Source organism: Cyprinodon tularosa, unplaced genomic scaffold, assembly GCF_016077235.1.
Source record: "Cyprinodon tularosa strain WSP-4 unplaced genomic scaffold, ASM1607723v1 ctg335, whole genome shotgun sequence".
In the NCBI taxonomy this organism is placed as follows: domain Eukaryota; kingdom Metazoa; phylum Chordata; class Actinopteri; order Cyprinodontiformes; family Cyprinodontidae; genus Cyprinodon; species Cyprinodon tularosa.
In genome coordinates, this window is record NW_024039047.1 from 286,808 (window position 1) to 308,280 (window position 21,473).

At 36.7% G+C, this 21,473-nt stretch overlaps 1 protein-coding gene across 1 annotated transcript; it reads left to right on the forward strand.

The window, feature by feature from the left end:
* Positions 1-624: 624 nt before the first annotated feature.
* Positions 625-14,044, forward strand: marco (macrophage receptor with collagenous structure). Its single transcript, XM_038294135.1, has 14 exons — positions 625-706; positions 1,613-1,738; positions 2,494-2,592; positions 2,760-2,899; positions 3,182-3,299; positions 3,417-3,443; positions 5,753-5,838; positions 6,841-6,916; positions 7,094-7,138; positions 10,700-10,771; positions 11,641-11,676; positions 12,046-12,099; positions 12,469-12,633; positions 13,859-14,044. Exons 1-14 carry the CDS (start codon positions 625-627, stop codon positions 13,987-13,989), a joined length of 1,257 nt encoding a protein of 418 aa, XP_038150063.1. The 3' UTR covers positions 13,990-14,044.
* Positions 14,045-21,473: the final 7,429 nt, after the last annotated feature.

Genomic DNA, 21,473 nt, shown 5'->3' on the forward strand with positions numbered 1-21,473 from the left:
CAAAAGTTCCCCTTTTTGCATTTTTTTTTAGAGGCTTTAAACTGGGAACAACAGGAACTTGTCATAATAGGTGATGAACCTAGCCCATATGCAGAACACTCGGAGGCAGGAGAAAAGTTCAAAAGGTTTATTAAAGAAATGAAGACAAATTAAACAAGTCCAGAGTTCGGGAAACTGATCAGGATTTGGTTCCCCGCTGGTCTGGGGATGAGCAGAGCTGCAGAGAGGGGAGGGGAACCTTGTGGATCCAGAGGCTGTTGGCAGGCCGAGGGCTGAGGGCTAGCAGAGCTGAGTGTTGACAGGAGGTGAACTGAGAGCTAGGCTGAGACAGTCTGAGTGCTGCGGGCTGGTTCCAGGTTGGGAACAATGTGCAGGCTGGAGGAGAGCTGAGAGCTAGGTAGAGGCAGTCGGAGTGCTGGCGGGCAGGTTTCTGGTTGGGAACCCTGTGCAGGCTGGAGGAGAGCTGAGAGCTGGGCAGAGGCTGTCTGTGTGCTGGCGGGCAGATTTCAGATGAGCTCTCTCTCTCTTTCTCTCTCTTGAGGACCAGGCTGAGGTGGAGGCAGAGCTTGAAGGCAGATCACTGACAGTTTCTCTCCAAGTTATCCTCTGAGGGCGGGCAGGCAGATGCTGACTGAAGAGGCCCTCCAGAGTTCAACTGAGAACTGGCAGGCAGATTTCCAGCAGAGTAAACTCTCCAGAGTTTCAGGTTAACGGGCAGGATCAACCTGTGAGGCAGAGTGGAGAAAACAGGATCAGGTTCGGATCACTGAAAGTCAGAAGACTTAGACAGGCAGGTTGGCTCAGGTCTTGCTAACCGTAACTGGCAGATACTCTGGCATTGGAGTGTTAGTCTCCTCCCCCTTAAGTAGGCCCAAGGGTGATAAGGAGATTAAAGACAGGTGTTGCAGCTAAGCACAAGCCCTCAGGAAGGGATCCATGGCGCCCTCTGGTGGGCAAGCCTCTGGATCCCAACAGACAGCAGAAGCCCTCAGAAAGGGATCCTCGGCGCCCTCTGGTGGGCAAACCTCCGGATCCCAACAGAACTGTTGCCGCATCATCAAATTTACCTGACTAAAAAAGTTTATTGATCCCCTTCTTGAACAACAATTTTCTTAATATTCAAATAGTTTTAATATAAATATAAATTGAATTACATTTTAATGTAATACAAAAGTGTGAAATTAGTAAAAAAAATGTTTATTTGGTTTTTTTTGGAGCTGTTGCATGGCATTGTGCTGTGCTTTCCAAGTATTTCATCAGGATTAAGTTACTGACATTAACTATTACTGAATAGGTCATTTCAAATAACATGGTTTATCCCTTTTACAGGCTATTGGAAAGGTTAAAGCAAAACTTTTTTCTACAGGTGAGCCAAAAAAGCACATTTGCAACTTAATGCCTTTATAACTAAGGGGACTAAGGAAAAACAAGATAATACTTTCTGAAAATAAATAGAAATATACAAAACACTGGGAAAATATTTAGGTTTCGTTATTTAACAGTTCCAGATTCTGCCTCCCCCTTCTCCTTTTTGAGCTCATTACGCAGTTTCATGCATGTTAAATTGAAATCTGGGGAGGAGTTGTTTTACCAACATTGAAATCCTCTTAAGTAAGAAGAGTACAGACATTAAGCCAGTGTAAGAATGATGTGGACAAAATGACGGAGCAGATCACATATAATAATCCCCTGTTCAACATGCCGCTGAGGAGTAACGATTACCACCTCCAGCATGATGGTAAGAACCACTGGGAACCTCTCAGAACTAATTAATGGAAAAGTAGTTAGCTAACCTTAGGCATTTACATGCAATGGCTGTAATTCCATTTAGCTTGAATTTGTACCTTTTAAAATGAGCTCATCATATTCTGTAGGACAAAATATGATTCCAAAAGAGTCACAGATAAGTAAAAAAAAAGTATAGTTTCACAAAAGATAAAAAGTGCACAGCTTTTTAAAATACTTGCCTTTCATACAAATTAAATTAAATACTTAAATTTAGATGTGCAGTATTTAGATAAAATATTGGTTACATTGTTACACAAAAATTTTTTTATATTTGAGTTTATATAAAACAAATATTTAAATATAAATACAAAAATATATTTTTTTTAATAAATAGAATATAAATAAAAAATATTTTTGCAATTTTTAATATGCAATATGTGTTTACAAGAACTATGCAGCTGAATTACAGTATTAAATAAGAAGACTCAAATCATTAATAAATGCAGCGAGCATGTAAACAACTTAAAAGGGCAGTGGGCAGATAAAACGGATGCATGGTCTTGTTTAATAAAACAGACAGATAATAATTTCTAAGCTGGAATGAGATTTTCTTCACTAAATGCGTGTTTGGCCCATTTTTATTGATATATCTGTGCTGAGAACATGGCCAAGTTAAATGGTCTTACTTTTAAATGGCCCAAATGAATGACACACTGCTTCTCAGTTTTTTTTCTAATTGTACTTTTTTTTTTCTCTGTGTTTCAGATCTGACACCAACAAAATCCAGAAGACAGTGGCGTTTTACTCTCCTAATAATCTATCTCATCTTACAGACAGCCTTCGATATTTTTCTCATTTATAAAGGTACAAACAACAGCTGCTAGAACTAAAGCAAAGTGCTGAAATGAAGGAAAATCTTGTGATTTTTCTTCATTGTTTTTTTTTAATCTATAATATTAAAAAAATAAAAAATTAAAATTCAAATAGCAAAATCAATATATTTTAAAATGTTTGTTTTTTTCTGGTTCTAGTTTTAACGATGGATTGTACACCAGCAAGGAACTCAGCAGAAAGACAAACCTATTACAGCAACTTCGACCTCAGCCTGGTCGTCAACAACAGCCAGGAAACCAAAAACCTTCGGAGCCATCTATGGGATTTGCAAAATCAGGTTGGAATGTATCTTTATATCTCAAAGGAAATAAGGCCAGTTTGTTCTAGGCTTTTGCTGACAGAGTTGAAGAATCTACTAATGTGAGTGGGAATGTCGTTAAACTCAAATCAAAAGCTATATAGAAAAGAATAGGTTTGTAAGGGGGGAGGAGGTAATTTAAACGGACCTAAGGTAAACTAAATGTGACATCTGAAGTAGGAACAATGAAATAATTTTAACCAGGCTGTATGTGATGTGACATTTAATTAAATATAATTATCTTGGTTACTCTGCCAACAGGTCACAAGCCTTTGTGGTGCGGAAGGTCAGTTACAAAGATTAAGGGCTGACTTGAACCAACTCAATGCTAGCAACCACAACCTGGAAAACACAATGACAACCATTAGAGTTCAAACAGGTACAGCATGCTGGACTAAATGCTTTAAAAATTCAGCAATGTTGATCTAGAGAAACAGTACTGATATTTCAATCAATCACTAATGAAAAAAATTATTTGATGTTTTCTTTCAACAAGGTCCGAAAGGAGAAAGAGGGCCAAAAGGTAAATCCATTTCCAGAAATTTCAACATGTTTTAAAAATGCCAGATTGGGTTTTTAATTTTTTTTTTTTTTATTATCATTTTATCTCTGGAAACAAGCCACATTGTTGGAGGTTTCCAATAATTGTTGCAAAGAATATACTTTATATTTAGGGTTTATAAAACTTTTTACACAACACACTATGAGGTTTTATTTCATAACAGAACAATGAGATCTGCATGCAACTAGAAATAATCTAATACTACAACCTTTCTAAATGCTGATGTGAGAATTATTTAATAAGAGATATAAATTGGACTTTAGCCCATCTTACTCTTTATATGATTTCACAGAAATTGAGACATGTCACTTACTGTGGAGATTTATTTTTCTTGGTATCCCTTCATTTCCCCAATGTGGGACAATAAAGGGATTCTCAGTAAAGGGATTTTCAATAAAGGGATTTTCTATTATACTCCAATGCAGAGTATAATGTTTTTCAGATGTTTTCCTGGCCTGAAATGGCTTTATTTTTTTAGATAACTAAACTTCCCTTATTTCTTGAAGATGTTTCACTTCCCTATGCAAAAAAAAAGCATTCAGTCCACCACTAATTGTGTAAGTTCTCCTACTTTGAAAGATGAGAGAGGTCTGTAATGTACAGGTAGGGCAGTCACCATAGTAATCTTCACTATAGGTACATTTGAACTATGATAGACAAAATAAATAAATTTAAAAATACAGGACAGAATATTGTAGGCTTTGAAAGGAATGTATTTGTAAATTAAGGTGGACAATACAAGTATCTTGTAACCCAAAAACAAACAAAATGTTTTGACCTCTGAGACGTCTAACTTTCTCTTTAAGAAGCTCTTCTGTCCTTAACATAAACCACATCGGGTTAAGGTGGTTTACTAACCGCCATGCGCAAGAAAAAGGAAAATGTAACTGAAATAAATCCTTCTGCAATCTTGGCCGGTCAGCAAAAAAAAAAGGTTTGCTTCAAAAAGTATAATTCTTTGCCACTTTATTTTTACAGCTGGTATGAGCACAAAACAGAACCTGTAAACTGTTAAGATGACCTTCCATGTAAAGGTCGTGATATATACATTTCTTTTTTTAAAGCTTGATATGAAAATGTGCCTGTGTAGCACCAAGGCACAGAAAGATGAATGTCCCCATAGGTCCACAAATATCCCTAATACTATTTATATTCTCTGTGTCAGGAGAATTTGGTAGGAAGAGCAAATCCCTTTGACTTCACCTTATTATAGCAGAAAGCAAAACACTTTGTTCTTAAATGATTTCGGATGTGATTATTTGTATAAATAAAATAAGAAAAGCATCTGTTTAAACATATTCAGAAAAAATGCATTGAAGAATGTTATACCACACTCTCAATATGCAAAATGATCTGTGATCATATCAAAATTGTACATTAATATTATGTCTGATGAAAACAAAAAATACACCTTCCTGAGTAGCCTGATCACTAAAGAGTCCATCCATCCGTCCGTCCGTCCGTCCGTCCGTCCGTCCGTCCGTCCATCCATCCAGTCTGTGACACAGACAAACAGAGCCATACAATCATGCACACACAAACTCACTCCTGAAGACATTTTAAAGAAGCCTATTAACCTATTAGTCATGTTTTTGAACTATGGGAGGAAGAGAGCCAAGAGAGAACCCACGCATGCACGGTGAAAACATGCACTCTCCATGCAGAAGAACCCTGGACCGGGGATCCAAACCAGAACCCTGTTGCTGTAGGAAAACAGTCCTATATGACGTCTCAGAGGTGCTGAATTGGATTAGTTTTATAAGCCTCAAGTAGTACAGCACTTACCTTTATACCATTATTAGCTCATCATTGAATTTGAACAACCTAAATTGTAATAAATAAATTTAAAAAACAGGGTTACAGAGAGCTTGACGTTTCAAAACATGTCTGCTCTCTGCTGAACATATAAAATTAATCAGTATCTTCAACATAACAGCGGAAAGTTGTCCTTTGCTGTGCGATGACTAACTGTTAAAAGCATATTTACAGTTATAACATGGTGTATAGAATACTCTCTGGTACAACCATGTGAATTTTACATTCTCCTTCCTACCGACGGTACAATGATTGTTGTAGAGTCAGTAGATACAGTTGTTTCAAAGTTGTCTAAACATGGAAGGTGAATTTGAAGTCTAGAGGTAGTTCTCCTACATTTCTTCTCCCACCATGTCAGCTGCAATCATCATACTGTTCTTTTTCCATTTTTATTAATCAATCATGTGATAGACATACATGAATTTTACGTTGTAATTCTTTTTATTTGTTGACAGGTGACAGCGGGATTCCTGGTGCTCCAGGTCAAAGGGGAGAAGCAGGACTCAAAGGGGGGAAAGGAGAGCCAGGGGCTCCTGGTGAGTTTTTGTTTTCAGTTATTCTCATGTTATATGTAAATACGTAGCTAATGCAAAAGCATGTTGTTTGGTAAAAAAAAAATATATATATATAACGCTGAAATACAATACATTATAAATGATGTCCTTAAATAAATTGTCTGCTTCTGGACAAATAGTATATTTACTGATATACAGAACCATCTTCTCTACTAGCATCTTCTCTTTTGACATTATTGTAAAAAATATACATCAAACCGAAAAAAAAATAAAAACGGTTTAATAGGACCTGGGGACTTTCTCCTGAGGTCAGTGAGTAAAAGGGAGGTGCAAAATTCATCACAGGGCAACACTGTGACACTTTCAAAACATTTTTTTACAGGAGTGCTCACAATTGAGGACAACTTAGAGTGCTTTAACAACATTCACATTTCTGTACTGTAGCAGGAAAGGGGAGGTCAGTAAACCATGTAAAAGAAAAGTACAACATGGATAGATCAAAAACTCACTTAACTCCTGACTGGAAATCTGTCAGCAGGTTGTATTGTAGTTATGAAATATCTTAGTGCCTCTTCCCATTTTAATGTGTTATGGTCATCAGTAATAGTGCTGACTTGCTGGCACAAAAGGGAAGACAGAGGATGTTTTCACATGTTTTCTGTTTAACAAAACATCGCAGAAAAATTACAATCAGCTAGTCTTGCTGTTTTGTGTGTGTTTGTATTTTTTTCCCCTTACAAGGTGGAATTTCCGTGTAAAGCCCTACATCGTGGGAACCAGCTGTCCCCTTGGGGATATTAGTGGTTTAGACTTAGGACTAAGGTGTGAATTGAGTTTTGGAAAGGGGTATGCACCTGTAATGCACCTGTAAGTATGTACCTGTAATGACAGGTACATACTTAGCGTTTAGGGTAACAGTCAGGGTTAGGCTATAGAATTCACCTACAAATTAATGGTAGTCAATGGAAGTCCCCGCCAGAATAGTGAAACCCAAAAATATGTGTATGAATGTGTATATTTGTGCCACTGTAGGTCCCAGAGGTCAAGTAGGAAATGAAGGAACACCAGGCAGAAAGGGGGATCCAGGAGAGCTTGGTCCACCAGGTAAGTTTTTAACCAAAAGGTTCATAAGATTGTGGTGCTTTTATACACACTGACCTTGCCTTTCAGAAGAGAAAGCCTTTTATTTCATTATTTTCTCACCAACCCTCTGATTTGCCAGTGTAAATACCATTAAAGTCTATTTTGACTTTTAAGTGTATTGTTTTTTTGTTACTCCAGGTCCTCGTGGAGAAAAAGGTGACCCTGGAGTTTCTGGACAGACAGGTATCTAAAAGTTTTCTGATGTTAGTATACATTGAAAGGTCTGAACAAATATTATACCAGTCACTGTCCATTATCTTGTCTTGGGTGGTGCACAAACATTCTAACTTTCTCAGACATCTGGAGCAGGGTCATCACACAGAAAAATAGCTCTTATTAAATATTTAGAAACTGCCATCATTCTAATAATAGAAGAATTCAGTCCTTTGCAGCTAAAGGACATTACATTTTCAAAGCAGAAAGAGCTTAACCAGAAAGATGAGTTTTCAGCTTCTGTGTAATCTTACAAGTCACTATTTTTAGGTGGAATGCTACATCCCATTCAGAGTGAACTTTCCTGTTCTGAATCATCTGTAATGAGAGACAAAAGGAAGCACTGATCCAGCAGTCCTTTTCAAGTCAATTCAGTTATTTATAAATTCATTCACAACACGTCATCTCAAGGCACTTTACAGAGACAACACTGTGAGACTGAATAGGAAAATCAGATGACTGCATCCAGTCATTGATTTGCAACACATGCCCCTCATGAATGAGCTTCCAGCATGATTTTTGCTTGCATTTTGTCATTGACTCTTAAGCAATCCTTCAAACCAATCATGCATGTTGCTGAGTGGAGTGGAAACCTCTCATTTAACAGGATGAAAGCCTGTTCCATCAAAGCCCATTCTCAGGTCAGCGGATGAAAGAGAGGACATACAGTGAGAAGCAGTAAAATAAACAGGACTACACTGGAAACTGTTCAGGCTCCAACATCTATAAACAGATGGCAACAGCACAGCTGATACTTCAATCCAGGATGATATCAGAGCAAAACAGGAACAGACGAGAGGAAGATGTTATGATGAGAAAAAGCAGAGAGAACTTAAAATTATGGGTTGAACTTGACAAATACTGCAGAATGGGAGAAAGGAGATAGAAAGAAGCAGAATGAGGAAAAGTGGTCCCTAAGTCCTCCAACAGCCTAAGCATATAGCAGCACAAGAATATACAGAGATGGGAAGTAACGAAGTACAAATACTTCGTTACTGTACTCAAGTGGATTTTTTTGATATTTTTACTTTACTTTACTACTTATTTTAATGGCGACTTTTTACTTCTACTCCTTACATTTTTACACACATATCTTTACTTTCTACTCCTTACATTTTAAAAAATTGGCTCGTTACTTTAGTTTTGAATCATTTCAATGGAGTTACCGTTATTATTTTTCACGTCATCAATACCAAATTCAATCTAATTGGATGGGAATCTACGTTGCATTTGACGCACCACTACAAGATGAATCGACAGATTCGGCGGTATTCATTGGCGGCAAATCATTGCAGCTTGGTGGCGGTGGCGTTAGCATAGTAGCATGGACGACGAGATGATTGAAAATGAACACAACGGAGATCTAGTCCTATTGGCAGACATCCATTTAAGATGTAGGCAACGGCATGAAAAAGTAGTTTCTACTTTTACTTTTATACTTTAAGTAAATTTACAAGCCTGTACTTTTTTACTTTTACTTGAGTAAAGAAGTTTAATCAGTACTTCCACTTTTACCAGAGTATTTTTTAACAGTATCTGTACTTTTACTCAAGTACGGAAAGTGAGTAGTTTTGCCATCACTGCACATATATAGAAAATAGCTCAGGATAACCTAACTATTTTTGGATGAGGTATAGATAAGTAGAGCAAGAATCGGGGCCAAGGTAGCGTGAAGGAGAAATATCTGTCCGGAATGAAATTTTGCCCCACTGGCCTGGAATGTTTAAAACTCTACCTCCACATACCTCTCTAGTCACCAGGCAACTAATCATAATATAACTTTATTTAAAAAGAAATTTCTATTAAGTATAGCTCTCTAGAGTATTTCCTTTTTTAAAGTGCAGCCTTGATAAAGGTAAGCAGCAGTGATAAAAAATCTAAGAGATTTTATTCAAGATCTCTGATATAAGATTAGGCTTGATTATTTAGAGCTTAATGTTAGAAGGAGGATTTAAAATTCTGTTCTGCATTTATCAGGAAGCCAATAAAGGGAAGCTTAGATAGGGGAAATATGATCTCTCTTTCATTTTCAGAACTCTGGCTGTAGCATGTTGGATCAGCTGAAGGCTTTAAAATACAATTTGTTGGCTTCCTGATAATAAATACTTACAATAGTCCAGCATTGATGTAACGAATGCATGGACTAGTTTCCTAGCATCACCCTGGACAGGATATTTCTAATTTTTGCAGTATTCCACAGATAAAAGAAGAACATTGAATTGTAAAGATTTGACTCACCTGGTTCATCGGCGGGCTGCTCAGTGGCACAGTGGGTAGCATTGAGGCCTTGCAGCAAGAAGGTTCTAAATTTGATTCCCAGCCCCGGAATGCATGGGTTCCCTCCGGGTACTCTGGCTTCCTCCCACAGTCCGAAAACATGACTGTTAGGTTAATTGACTTCTCTAAATTCTCCTTAGACCTGTCCAGGGTGTACCCCGCCTCTTGCCCGTAGACAGCTGGAGATAGGCACCAGCACCCCTCACGACCCGGCTTGGGATTAAACGTGTCAGAAAATGGATGGATGGATGGTTCAGTGGCTGAGCAGAACAAACACATGACATGGAGATGACTTGACTCCACGTCTCCCACCTCTGACTGCTGTTCATAAACGCTCTCCATCCAACCTTACTGAGCACCAGCTGTTTTGCAAGGATGAATGGTCAAAATTTTCGCTCTCTCGATGGGCAGAACTGATGGAGACACAGCTGTAATCGCAGCAAAAGTTGGTGATACAAAGTGTTGAATCAAGAGTGCTGAGTCATTTTGCAAAGTTAGTATTTCAGATTTTTATTTGTTAAAGTTTAATATATCCAATACATTTAATTCACAAAAACTTTAAAATTGTATATGTTTGAAGCAAAAGGCAGAAAAGTTCAAGGGGGTTGATACTTGCGCAAAGCGTGTATTTCAGTGGCTTTATCTTCAAAATAAGCATAGCAGAAAAAAACAAAAGAATGAGTCAGCATTTGAAAGAGAGCTTTGACACTTTGTATCAGCAAAAAGGGTCCAGTAGTTCTCTCCCAAATTAATGTCTGAGAGAGAACCACTTGACCACAGGACCAATAAGTCATCAGTACAGTAGAAAGAAAACATGTTTTTGTTGACAGCATCCTTCATTGCATGTAACTCTGTCATGTAAAAATCTTTCATTAACACAGTTGAGACACATATTAAACAGCACAAGTGAAGTGATGTTTTCTGGATCCAAGTCAAAGCCTTTCTAAGAGAATATTGTGATATACTCTTAAAATGCTGCACTTAGAGATAATTACAATGTAAATGTTGTGAACTTTTGAAATATCAAAATCAAATCAACCAACAAATTATCACCCAGAAAAACACAGTTGATCAAGAAATGTGGACCAGAAGAAAACGTTGGATAATGGGGTGTTTTTTCCAAAGGCATGCTGATCAATAACCAATGCCACCCAGTTAAAATAGAATGATACTGCATCTGAGATCATTACAAAATATGTCCTAAACATGGTGTACGGTGTTAAAAAGGTGCTAATACTTTTTATTTTTCTGCAGGAAGTCCTGGACTGCCTGGTCTTAAAGGACAAAAAGGAGACCCTGGAAGTACTGGTCCTCAGGGACCCCCAGGTCAGCAGTTTCTTCCAATTCCAAAGTATATGATCAAAGAGTACCTCCTGTGATAATTTATTTAAACTTCCTGTTCATCTAACATGATTTAGAATTAAAATCATCAGGTGGACAGATTGTTGCATATAATATATATAAACACAATTTCTAAAAAACTCATAATTTCTTCACTGTTTGACATTAATGTAAATCAAACCAAACCTTTCCTGATTAATCCATCTAGGGTAGAAGTCAACCTTAGTTCCTCTGAAGAGGCTTCAGACTATTTTTTTATGATAGTGTGATAAACAGGATGCTAAGGGTCATCATAATGTACATTTGGAAGAATTCTTACATTGAAAAATTCTTAAATTATGAAGAAATCTTTGTATAATCATCTTCAGAGGTATTTCTTTCATATCTTCTATGTCAAAAGATTTGTCCTTCTGCATCTGTCATTCATACCTGCAGTCCACCAACAGATTGTTTTATGGTTGTCATTTTAGACGAAACCTTTTGGTTTGGCAACCACCTTGGTAATCTCAGCAAAGGCATTTTCAGGGTTATTTCAATGGACTTCTTTCTCAAAGGTTTCTCTCTTTTTTTCCTCTGTCTTGGACTCATTACCTTCTAGCATGTTTTGAGTGGTAATGCAGCTCATGTCTTTGAAGTCATGTTTTCACTGCCAAACTTATCTCTCCAAACAAGCAAAACGTGTATGTTTTTCTGTTGTATATAAAATGGGTCTACCCTGTATCTAACTCAAGGCAGCATGAGTCTGATTTTATGTCTGGCAGACAAAGAAATGGTTGCATGTTGTCTTAAACAGTTTCAACAGTCTTATTACCATTGTTCTAATGTATTGTCTGTGTTATGCATTGCATAAACAGGTGCAAGAGGACCAGCAGGAACTAATGGAACCCAAGGTATGTGTATAAATCAAATCAAGGGCCTATAACTGAATCAAACTGAATCAGATGCAAATCTATCCCATACTGTCAATAATTTTAACTAAGACATATACTTAAATTTGTCAAGTCAATGCAATCAACTGGTTTTCCTTAGAAAACTTTTAATCAATTTGACTGTATGATCTGTAAAGTGCCTTGAGATGACTTGTGTTGTGAATTGGCGCTATAGAAATAAATTGAATTGAAAATTAAATTGACTTGAATTTATGTTAGTTTAGCCAAATCTAAATGTTCTTATTCACGAGGCATATTTTGAACTTTAGATTGTTATCTTAAAAAGTAATTAAGTTTGTCTTATTTCTTTGTTTTCTTTGTCTCTCACAGGTCCACCTGGACCACAAGGATTACAAGGACAAAAGGGCGAGTCAAATATGCAGTGTAAGTAAATAACACACCTAGCATAGAGAAGACCATAAAGGCTGCATTGTAATAATGTGGATATATTGTAAAGATAGCATAATTGTTCATAAAGAATATTCTATAGGGTTTTTTTTAACAATATGAACTAATTGGAATGTTCATGATCTAACCTAAATGAAGGCATAGTAAAAAATCATTTAGTTTATTTGGGACATACAGTTGGAGAAAATTGGTAAAACTGCAAAGTTACTGTGACACGGAGGTTAGAGTGGGTACATATTGTCCATTATTCTAGGAAGAGTTTTATATAATATGTTTTCATTGTCGTTAGTAGCACTAATAAGACGCATAGGACTAAATATTTCTTAAAACTTTCTTCCACTACAGTGAATGTGCGTCTAGTACCTGGGAGAAACAGAGGAAGAGTGGAAGTCATGCATAATAATGTTTGGGGTACTATCTGCGATGACTCGTTTGACCTTCTGGATGGAAGAGTGATCTGTAAGATGCTAGGGTTCCAGTCTGCTATTCACCACTTCACTGCTGCCCCTGGTAAGCAAACAGGCAATGTTTAAAACTATTAGTAGACAAACTTATTTTTATGTATCAAAACTGAGATACATGTATTTATTTAAAAAATCTATTTTGATTTTGTTGATCTACATGTTGGAGAAGCTCTGATATTTTTATTCCTACACATTCTTTTTAAAACAACTTTAGTTCCTCGTTTTGTAAATCAAAGTTTCTTTTTTATATATTTTTCTCCTTTGGTATTGGATGCAGTTGTTATGCAACATGTAATCTTGTGTTGCCTGCGATGGACTGGCGACCTGCCCAGGGTGTACCCCACCCCTCGCCCGTAGACAGCTGGAGTTAGGCACCAGCAACTCTCGCAACTCCATTCGGGATAAAGTGTGTCAGAAAATGGATGGATGGAATGAGCAGAAAGATATCACATATTTTATTGATCTTACAGAACATGGCAGTACATTGATGAGAAATGTAGGAAATCGAAAAGAATAAAACCCTATGAAAAGCTCCTCCCACGAACCAGGCGATAAAAAGCCACTTCCAATATCTTAATTGAAACAACAAACATTTCTTGGGTTCCGATAGAATTGCACTGCTTTATCCAGCATACTAGGTCACTGGGCTAAAGCATAAAGGTTCGTCTGCTAGTTAAAAGATTATATGGTCACACACAAAACTACCAATGATACAGTGCAGGGATTTTCTCATGCCTTTTATTTTGAGGACATTTGTTATAAGGCATAACCATAGCAGCCTTTCCAACCAGGGCAGCTAATTAAAATATGAAAAGCTAAAGTAATGTTTCAATAACATCCCCAAATTTTAAAAGGAAGTTGAGGAGCAGGCCATGAAAAGGGAAATGAGAGAAAAGGAACAAATACAACTGAGTACTTCCTAACAGAAGAAATAAGGGAGTTATTAAGTAATAATACTATTAAACCCAATACTGGAAAGATACAGTTTTTACTACCTGTGGCTGCCAGAAGAAGTGTGCTTGGCTGGGCCACCATAACATACTGCAAACTGGATTTATTTTACAGGTGGTTATTTAATCTCTTTTTTTGAATGGTGTTAAGTCTTTTCACACAGTTTGGGAATCACCTTTATACTAATATTTTCAGAAGAGATCGTGTAAAAGTTAGTGGGAAAACAACAGATAAAATAATGTTGTGAAAATGATAAGGTACTTCAATCTTGTTTATAATTGTTCTTCAGAAAGTTTGTTTAATTTATGCTTTTCTTGTAGGTGTCGGTAAGATATGGCTGGATGAGCTGCAGTGCACAGGAACAGAGTCTGATATCTTTAACTGTCGTCACTCTGAAGTTGGTGTTCACAACTGTAAGCATAATGAGGATGTGGGGGTGCAATGTGCATAGACGGAGACAGAAGATGGAGTTTACCGCGTAAACAGAGTTACATTAGACTGCTGCGTGCTTCAGGATATATGTTTTTTTTATTATTTTTATTATGTTTTTTTTTTTTTTGCTTTGGTCATTTCATTTCGTTTGTACAATTTATTATCCATAACATTCCAGACACATTCTTAATGGAGTAAGTCCTTTATATAATACCTGACCAACAGCTTCTTGGACTTGGAAAGCCAAGTCACCAGTGAGATATTTGGCCTTCTAGGTACATTTTGTACTTTTTTTTGGAGCAAATTGTAAAGTCTTGGGAGGGGCCAGAAGTTTTTTCCATATTCATGATACAGAGGCTACATTTTCCAAGCAAATAAACTTTTGCCTCATTCATCAAATAGATTTAATATAAGAATTCCAGTATTGCTGAAAGCATGTTATCCGCTAAAAGAGACCATTACTTTAAAGCTAGTTTAAGTGAAAAGCTTCTTTTATGCCCCGCCATTTCGCCTTTAAAAAAAAAAAAAAAAAATATATATATATATATATATATATATACAGGTGCTGGTCATAAAATTAGAATATCATGAAAAAGTAGATTGATTTCAGTAATTCCATTTAAAAAGTGAAACTTGTATATTATATTCATACATTACATACAAACTCATATATTTCAGATGTTTATTTTGTTTAATTTTGATGATTACAAATGAAAACAAATGAAAATCTCAAATTCATCATATCAGAAAATTAGAATATTACTGAAGACCAATAAAAACAAAGGATTTATAGAAATGTTGGCCAACTGAAAAGTATGAACATGAAAAGTATGAGCATGTACAGCACTCAGTATTTAGTTGGGCCTCCTTTGGCCTGTATTACTGCAGCAATGCGGCGTGGCATGGAGTCGATCAGTCTGTGGCACTGCTCAGGTGTTATGATAGCCCAGGTTGCTCTAATAGTGGCTTTTAGCTCTTCTGAATTGTTGGGTCTGGTGTATTGCATCTTCTTCTTCACAATACCCCATAGATTTTCTATGGGGTTAAGGTCAGGAGAGTTTGCTGGCCAATTAAGAACAGGGATACCATGGTCCTTCAACCAGGTACTGGTAGCTTTGGCACTGTGTGCAGGTGCCAAGTCCTGTTGGAAAATGAAATCTGCATCTCCAAAAAGTTGGTCAGCTGCAGGAAGCATGAAGTGCTCTAAAACTTCCTGGTATGTGGCTGCGTTGACCCTGGACCTCAGAAAACACAATGGACCAACACCAGCAGATGACATGGCACCCCAAACCATCACTGACTGTGGAAACTTTACACTGGACTTCAAGCAACGTGGATGAAGTGCCTCTCTTCTTTTCCTCCAGACTCTGGGACCTTGATTTCCAAAGGAAATGCAAAATTTACTTTCATCAGAGAACATGACTTTGGACCACTCACCAGCAGTCCAGTCCTGTTTCTCTTTAGCCCAGGCAAGACGCTTCTGACGCTGTCTGTGGTTCAAGAGTGGCTTGACACAAGGAATGCGACAGCAGAAACCCATGTCTTTCATACGTCTGTGTGTGGTGGTTCTTGAAGCACTCACTCCAGCTGCAGTCCACTCTTTGTGAATCTCCCCCACATTTTTGAATGGGTTTTGTTTCACAATCCTCTCCAGGGTGCGGTTATCTCTCTTGCTTGTACACTTTTTTCGACCACATCTTTTCCTTCCCTTCGCCTCTCTATTAATGTGCTTGGACACTGAGCTCTGTGAACAGCCAGCCTCTTTAGCGATGACCTTTTGTGTCTTGCCCTCCTTGTGCAAGGTGTCGATGGTCGTCTTTTGGACAACTGTCAAGTCAGCAGTCTTCCCCATGATTGTGTAGCCTATAGAACTAGACTGAAAGACCATTTAAAGGCTTTTGCAGGTGGTTTGAGTTAATTAGCTGATTAGAGTGTGGCACCAGGGGCCATCAATTTTGAACCTTTTCACAATATTCTAATTTTCTGATATGATGAATTTGAGATTTTCATTTGTTGTCATTTGTAATCATCAAAATTAAACAAAATAAACATCTGAAATATATGAGTTTGTATGTAATGTATGAATATAATATACAAGTTTCACTTTTTAAATGGAATTACTGAAATCAATCTACTTTTTCATGATATTCTAATTTTGTGACCAGCACCTGTATATATATATATATATATATATATATATATATATATATATATATATATATATATATATATATATATATATATATATATATATATATATATATATGTATACAACCAGGTCACAGTACTTGACATGTTGACCCACAATGGACTGAAGCTCATTATAGACATTTTGTTATTGGATACTCTGACCAGGTCTTGTTATTTACCGTAAGTTAAATGATTTGTTTAAATGATAATAGTAAATGACCTGTATGCGTATAGCGCTTTATGTCCAAGGACACCCTAAAGTGTTTAACACTATATACAGTCATTCACCCATCAACATTCACTGACAAGCTATATTATAGGCACAGCTGGGGAAGACAGAGACAGGGCTACCATGCATTGGCTCTACCGTGGTTGTACTACAGTTTACTAGACTAAACTGTGTTGGTCAGCCTTCACTTGTAAAGGCCACCCCTGACTGACCATTTAACATTATTTATCGAGTATTCTTCTGCACATGCATAACTGCTGCTATAGTAGAACTATAAATGTCCTTTACCTGAAACAATTACAAAAGCTGAATCACAATACATCTTTCTTGGTGTTGATGCTAGGTGTTTTGTTTTTTTTTTAAATCAGGAATTAAGAAGAAAAATGTTAATGTCTTGGAAAGAAAATTATATAATCCATTGTGTGATGGCCAACCCCCAATTCCTTTTTGACCAAAATTTGGGCATCCTTCAAGACAGGCTGAATAATGGTCTTTAAATATTAAACTGACATTTAAAAATGTAGCTCCATTTTATAATTCTTGACTGTCAGGTTTAGGCAAGCCAATGTAATTATCTAAACTACTGAATTAAAATAGTTACTTATTCTTATTGATTGGTAATCAATGTTTTTCCTGCATGAAATGCACCCGGGTATTTTATAAAGTATTATTGAGTCTGAAGAAGGGGACATTTTTAAATTCCTCTTGAGGTAACAGAAAAAGACTTTTTAGTTACCCTTTCCACTTCTGCAAAGGAGAGATCAGCAAAAATGACATGCTGCATATTTTTCTTGAAATATGACAAAAGCTAAAAACTAATGTCTTGTTGTCCTTCCAGCATATACATCTCATCTGTTTTAAACCTGTCATTGATTTCTTCTTTTAGAATTTTTATTGTGTCAACGATGATTGATATCAGCTTTTTGTATTAGCAGTGATTTTCCTCATGAAGTTTGCTTAACAATTAACAATGCACCTAATAAAAAGTGCTGTTTTTCAGTCAAAATGGCTACATTTTATTTTGATTCAATTTAACTTTGGAATTTATGCTTGAAATATGTATTACCCATGTCATCTAAAGGCATATCAAAGCGTAAATTTAATCAAGCCATAAAGAAAGATTGGTTATTGGTTTCTGTCCAAGAAAATCCATCTGATTGCAACAGGTCAATGAGTTTGCAGAATGGGTGACAGAGGACACTTAAATGCATAGTGTGAATGACTTTACAGCAACCCCTTACACCAAGCATGCATGTAGCAACAAGCTTCCAGTAAAACCAGGCTCAGTGTGGATGGTCTTCTGCTGTAGCTGACTGTTTTTTTTTTTAGCTGAATGGAATAAAGAAGAAATGATCCACAAATACTTTCTATTCTAGAGAAAGTAACAATAGGCTAGCTGGCTTTGCCTAAGAATTAAACCCATTAACCAGATAAGTTGTAAGCCGGGTCAAGAGAATAGAGAGCATATACAGTAAATTGCAGTAAAAGCTGAGCCTTGCCTATGACACTATAAGAGCACCAGCCCACCCTCCAGAATGGTGCAACAGGTAAAAAGAGTTCTAGGCTAGATGAAGATTCACTTTGACAAGAGAAAGCAGATGGAATAAAAAGTCTACTGTAAGCAGAATGTAGTAGAGTGAGGAAAAGTGGTTTTATGTCCTCCAGCACCCTAAGCCTACAGCAGCATAACTATAGTGATAGTTTAGGATAACCCAAGCCACTCTTACTATAAGATTTATCAGAAACGAAAGTTTAAAGAGTAGTCTCAAAACCAGACAGCCTGTCTTCCTATGGACAAGAGTCTGATAATATATCTGCCATACATTCTGTTTTAGAAATTTTAAAATCACCAGCAATCTGCAATCTGGGAGCAAAGTGCTCTATTATATGGGAAAACATATTATTAAGGGTTTATATGGGATGACGAAAAGTTTAAATTTAATTCTTAATTAAGCAGGATGCCAATTACATCTAAAACCCAGCTTTAGAAGGAGGCATGAGTGGCTGAACAGAGACTGTAAGACATGGCATCAGTATTCACCAATGAAGAATGAAGCACTGACAAGAGTATAAATGCTAGCTAACAGGAGAAAACAAATGCTTCTAACTGGGTGAACTGAATTGACTGATTGCACAAGCCAAAAAAAGAAAACCACAAAAACTGAAGTGGGATGGATATTTCTAATTTTGGAAATATCTAGGCAATGACGACAGCCCTTTACTGGACCTGTAATGGTTGTTCTCTGGTTGTTATCAATGTTCCCTATACGTTCATAGAAAAAAAATCCCTACTTTGGATATTTATCCTTTGTATTGTTTTTTTAAACTTTTTTTTTTTTAAAGTATGTGTTTTTTTTGCCAAAAGTCTAATGGTAGTGGCATCATGTAGGCCTATTAGTTTTGCAAGCCTGATTGAGACCTACACACGAATATGTGCAGTTTTTATCACCTAGTCCTGGAAAAAGCAAAAAAAAAAAAAAAAGCCAATGTTACTGGTCTTCTTTACCTAAATGGCTTTTGCCTGAGACTGAGGTTGCCTTGTGTATTCAGAAAGGCATGGATGATATGATTGCATTCAGTTAGAAAGAGATGATTCAATAGATACATTACTTGAAGGTAGGATTTCAGTTTTATGTCCCTCATTTGCAAAATTATAGGCTATCAGACAGGCTGTCCATATTTAGAGCTGAGCTTGTGGCTCTATTGTGGGGACTAATGTGGGTTGAGGCAAGAGCTGAAAAGATGTGATTATCTGCTTTGCTAGGTTTCTGCTTTTGGGGGATTTGCTAAAACCTGACTTGACATTTGTGATCAAAAATTTTGTTTAGACTTTGGCTTATATACTGTATGTTTTTTGTAAGTTAAAATATAGCAGATGTCTCGGAAAAAAGAAAGAATTTGGAAAATTGTGAGTTGGGTGTTGGCATTGGGTGGGCAGATTACATATACATACATATTACATGTAACATTTGAAATAGGTCAATGTTAACCACAAAAAAAACTATAAAACGAAAAAGCTATAAAAACACACTCCACTGCTCATCAACAGCTCAGCTGTAGAGGTGGTCAGCATCCAATTCCTGGTGTTGCTGATCACATCCAACCTCACCTGGACTGAAAACACCACCATACTGGTCAAAAGGGCACAAAAGCACATGTACTTCCTGCAGGGGATGAGAAGAGCCCACCTGCCCCTATCCTATCCATCTTCACGACCTTGTACAGAAGCACCATAGAGAGCATTCTGACCAGCTGTCTCACTGTGTGGTGGGGAGGCTGCAGCAGATTGGAAGAAGGTGAAAAGAGTAGTGAGAACTGCAGAGAAGATAATTGGGGCTCCTCTTTCTTCCATAAAAGACATTTCATCCCAGTGCTGCATGTCCTGAGCTTGTAACATTATCAGTGATCCCTCACACCCCCAACATGGACTGTTCTCCCTGCTGCCCTCGGGGAAGAGGCTTCAAAGTATCCGATGCAGGTCCAGCAGATTCCAAAACAGCTTCTTCCCCACTGCCATCAGACTGCTGAACTGTTGAGAAAACCCTAAATCATGTCACAGACTTTGCACCACACTGACGAAACCAAACCAAAACACTGCATAATTGCACCATATATAATGCTCTTTAATATAAAGAAGTTAAATATATTTAACTTCCATATCAATGTGTTGTTTTTTTTCCCCTCCCACACTGTTTAAATTTGATCACTGCTGCACTTTAAGAAATGGAAATGTCATGAGAGCTGTTCAAAACGAAATTTCATTTTGTATAAGTTTATATCTGTGTATACGAAATGATATTAAAAGTTGTCTAAGTCTAAAAAAATGTCTCTATGTTTAAGGTGGAAAAATGTGAAAATATTTCTGATAATTACAATAGCAAGATAGCGCCTTGATAAATGTATTCAATATATATGTATATATATATATATATATATATATATATATATATATATATATATATATATATATATATATATTGAAGACTGACAATTTCCTTTACAAATGGGAGACAACAATCCCTAAAGTAATAAAGATGTCTGGATATTACCGTTTTCCTTCTCTGAAAACCACTATGTTATTCAGTTATTTTCAGGACTATGTTTTGAGCAAGTTTTAAGAACGTTGTGACAAGTCAGATTAATATATTATAAAAGCTTCATATTTTATTTTTATAGACCTTTCTATGTGATGTTACTAAACGGTGAGGCCAACACCCTGTCTATGACTAGGCTTATAAGTCCTTTTTTGATAATGATTAAAGTTTAAGTGGCTTAGGGTATCCTTAGCTATTAATGCTATAATAGGCTTAGACTACTGGAAGACATAGGGACCACTTAGTTTGCTACATTCTACTTCTATTCTCCAATTCTGCAATTTAGCTTCATCAGACCTGGCTCTATTTTCACTTTTAATTCCTTCTTTCCAATAAATACAGTCATATAAAAAAAGTTCTAGCACCCCTATTAATCTTTATCATTTTCATTTCTAAATATTTTGGTGTTTGCAACAGCTATTTCAGTTTGATATATCTAATAACTGATGGACACAGTAATATTTTAGTATTGAAGTGAGGTTCATTGGACTAACAGAAAATGTGCAATACACATTAACAAAAAATTTGACAGGTGCAAAAATATGGGCAACTCAGCAAAAAAGAGACATTAATATTTCGTAGATCCTCCTTTTGCGAAAACATCAGCCTCTAGTCACTTGTATTCAGTATTCACCCTTCAGTAGATGGCTTGCCGGGTATAATTTTGAATGTTATCTATTGAACAAAACTCCATGAAGGAAAATTGTTGTTTTAATGGTTATTGAGTCAGATATGTGGCGGGCGGGTAATGTTTATCTACTGTGTAAATGGGTTCAGCTGTAATTTAATATATCTGCAGTATAGGGACGATAAATCTGATAGGATTATTTTTTGTCACAATATGCTTAACTAAGTATTTGTTTCTTTTTGAATATAAGATATTTTGCAGATATGTTTTTTAGGGGAAGGATCAGTGGGGTAGCCTCGTGAGACCATCCTTATCTCATGAGCTTTCAAGATTTCACTCGATAATCTGTCTGGAGACTCTCC

Bases quoted from the DNA above. Each gene is read 5' to 3' on its own strand.
- marco (XM_038294135.1), top strand. From the start codon at position 625: ATGCTGACTGAAGAGGCCCTCCAGAGTTCAACTGAGAACTGGCAGGCA. The intron at 1,739-2,493 runs GTAAGAACCACT...TCTGTGTTTCAG, and splicing joins TTACCACCTCCAGCATGATG to ATCTGACACCAACAAAATCC. The intron at 11,677-12,045 runs GTATGTGTATAA...TGTCTCTCACAG, and splicing joins AGGAACTAATGGAACCCAAG to GTCCACCTGGACCACAAGGA.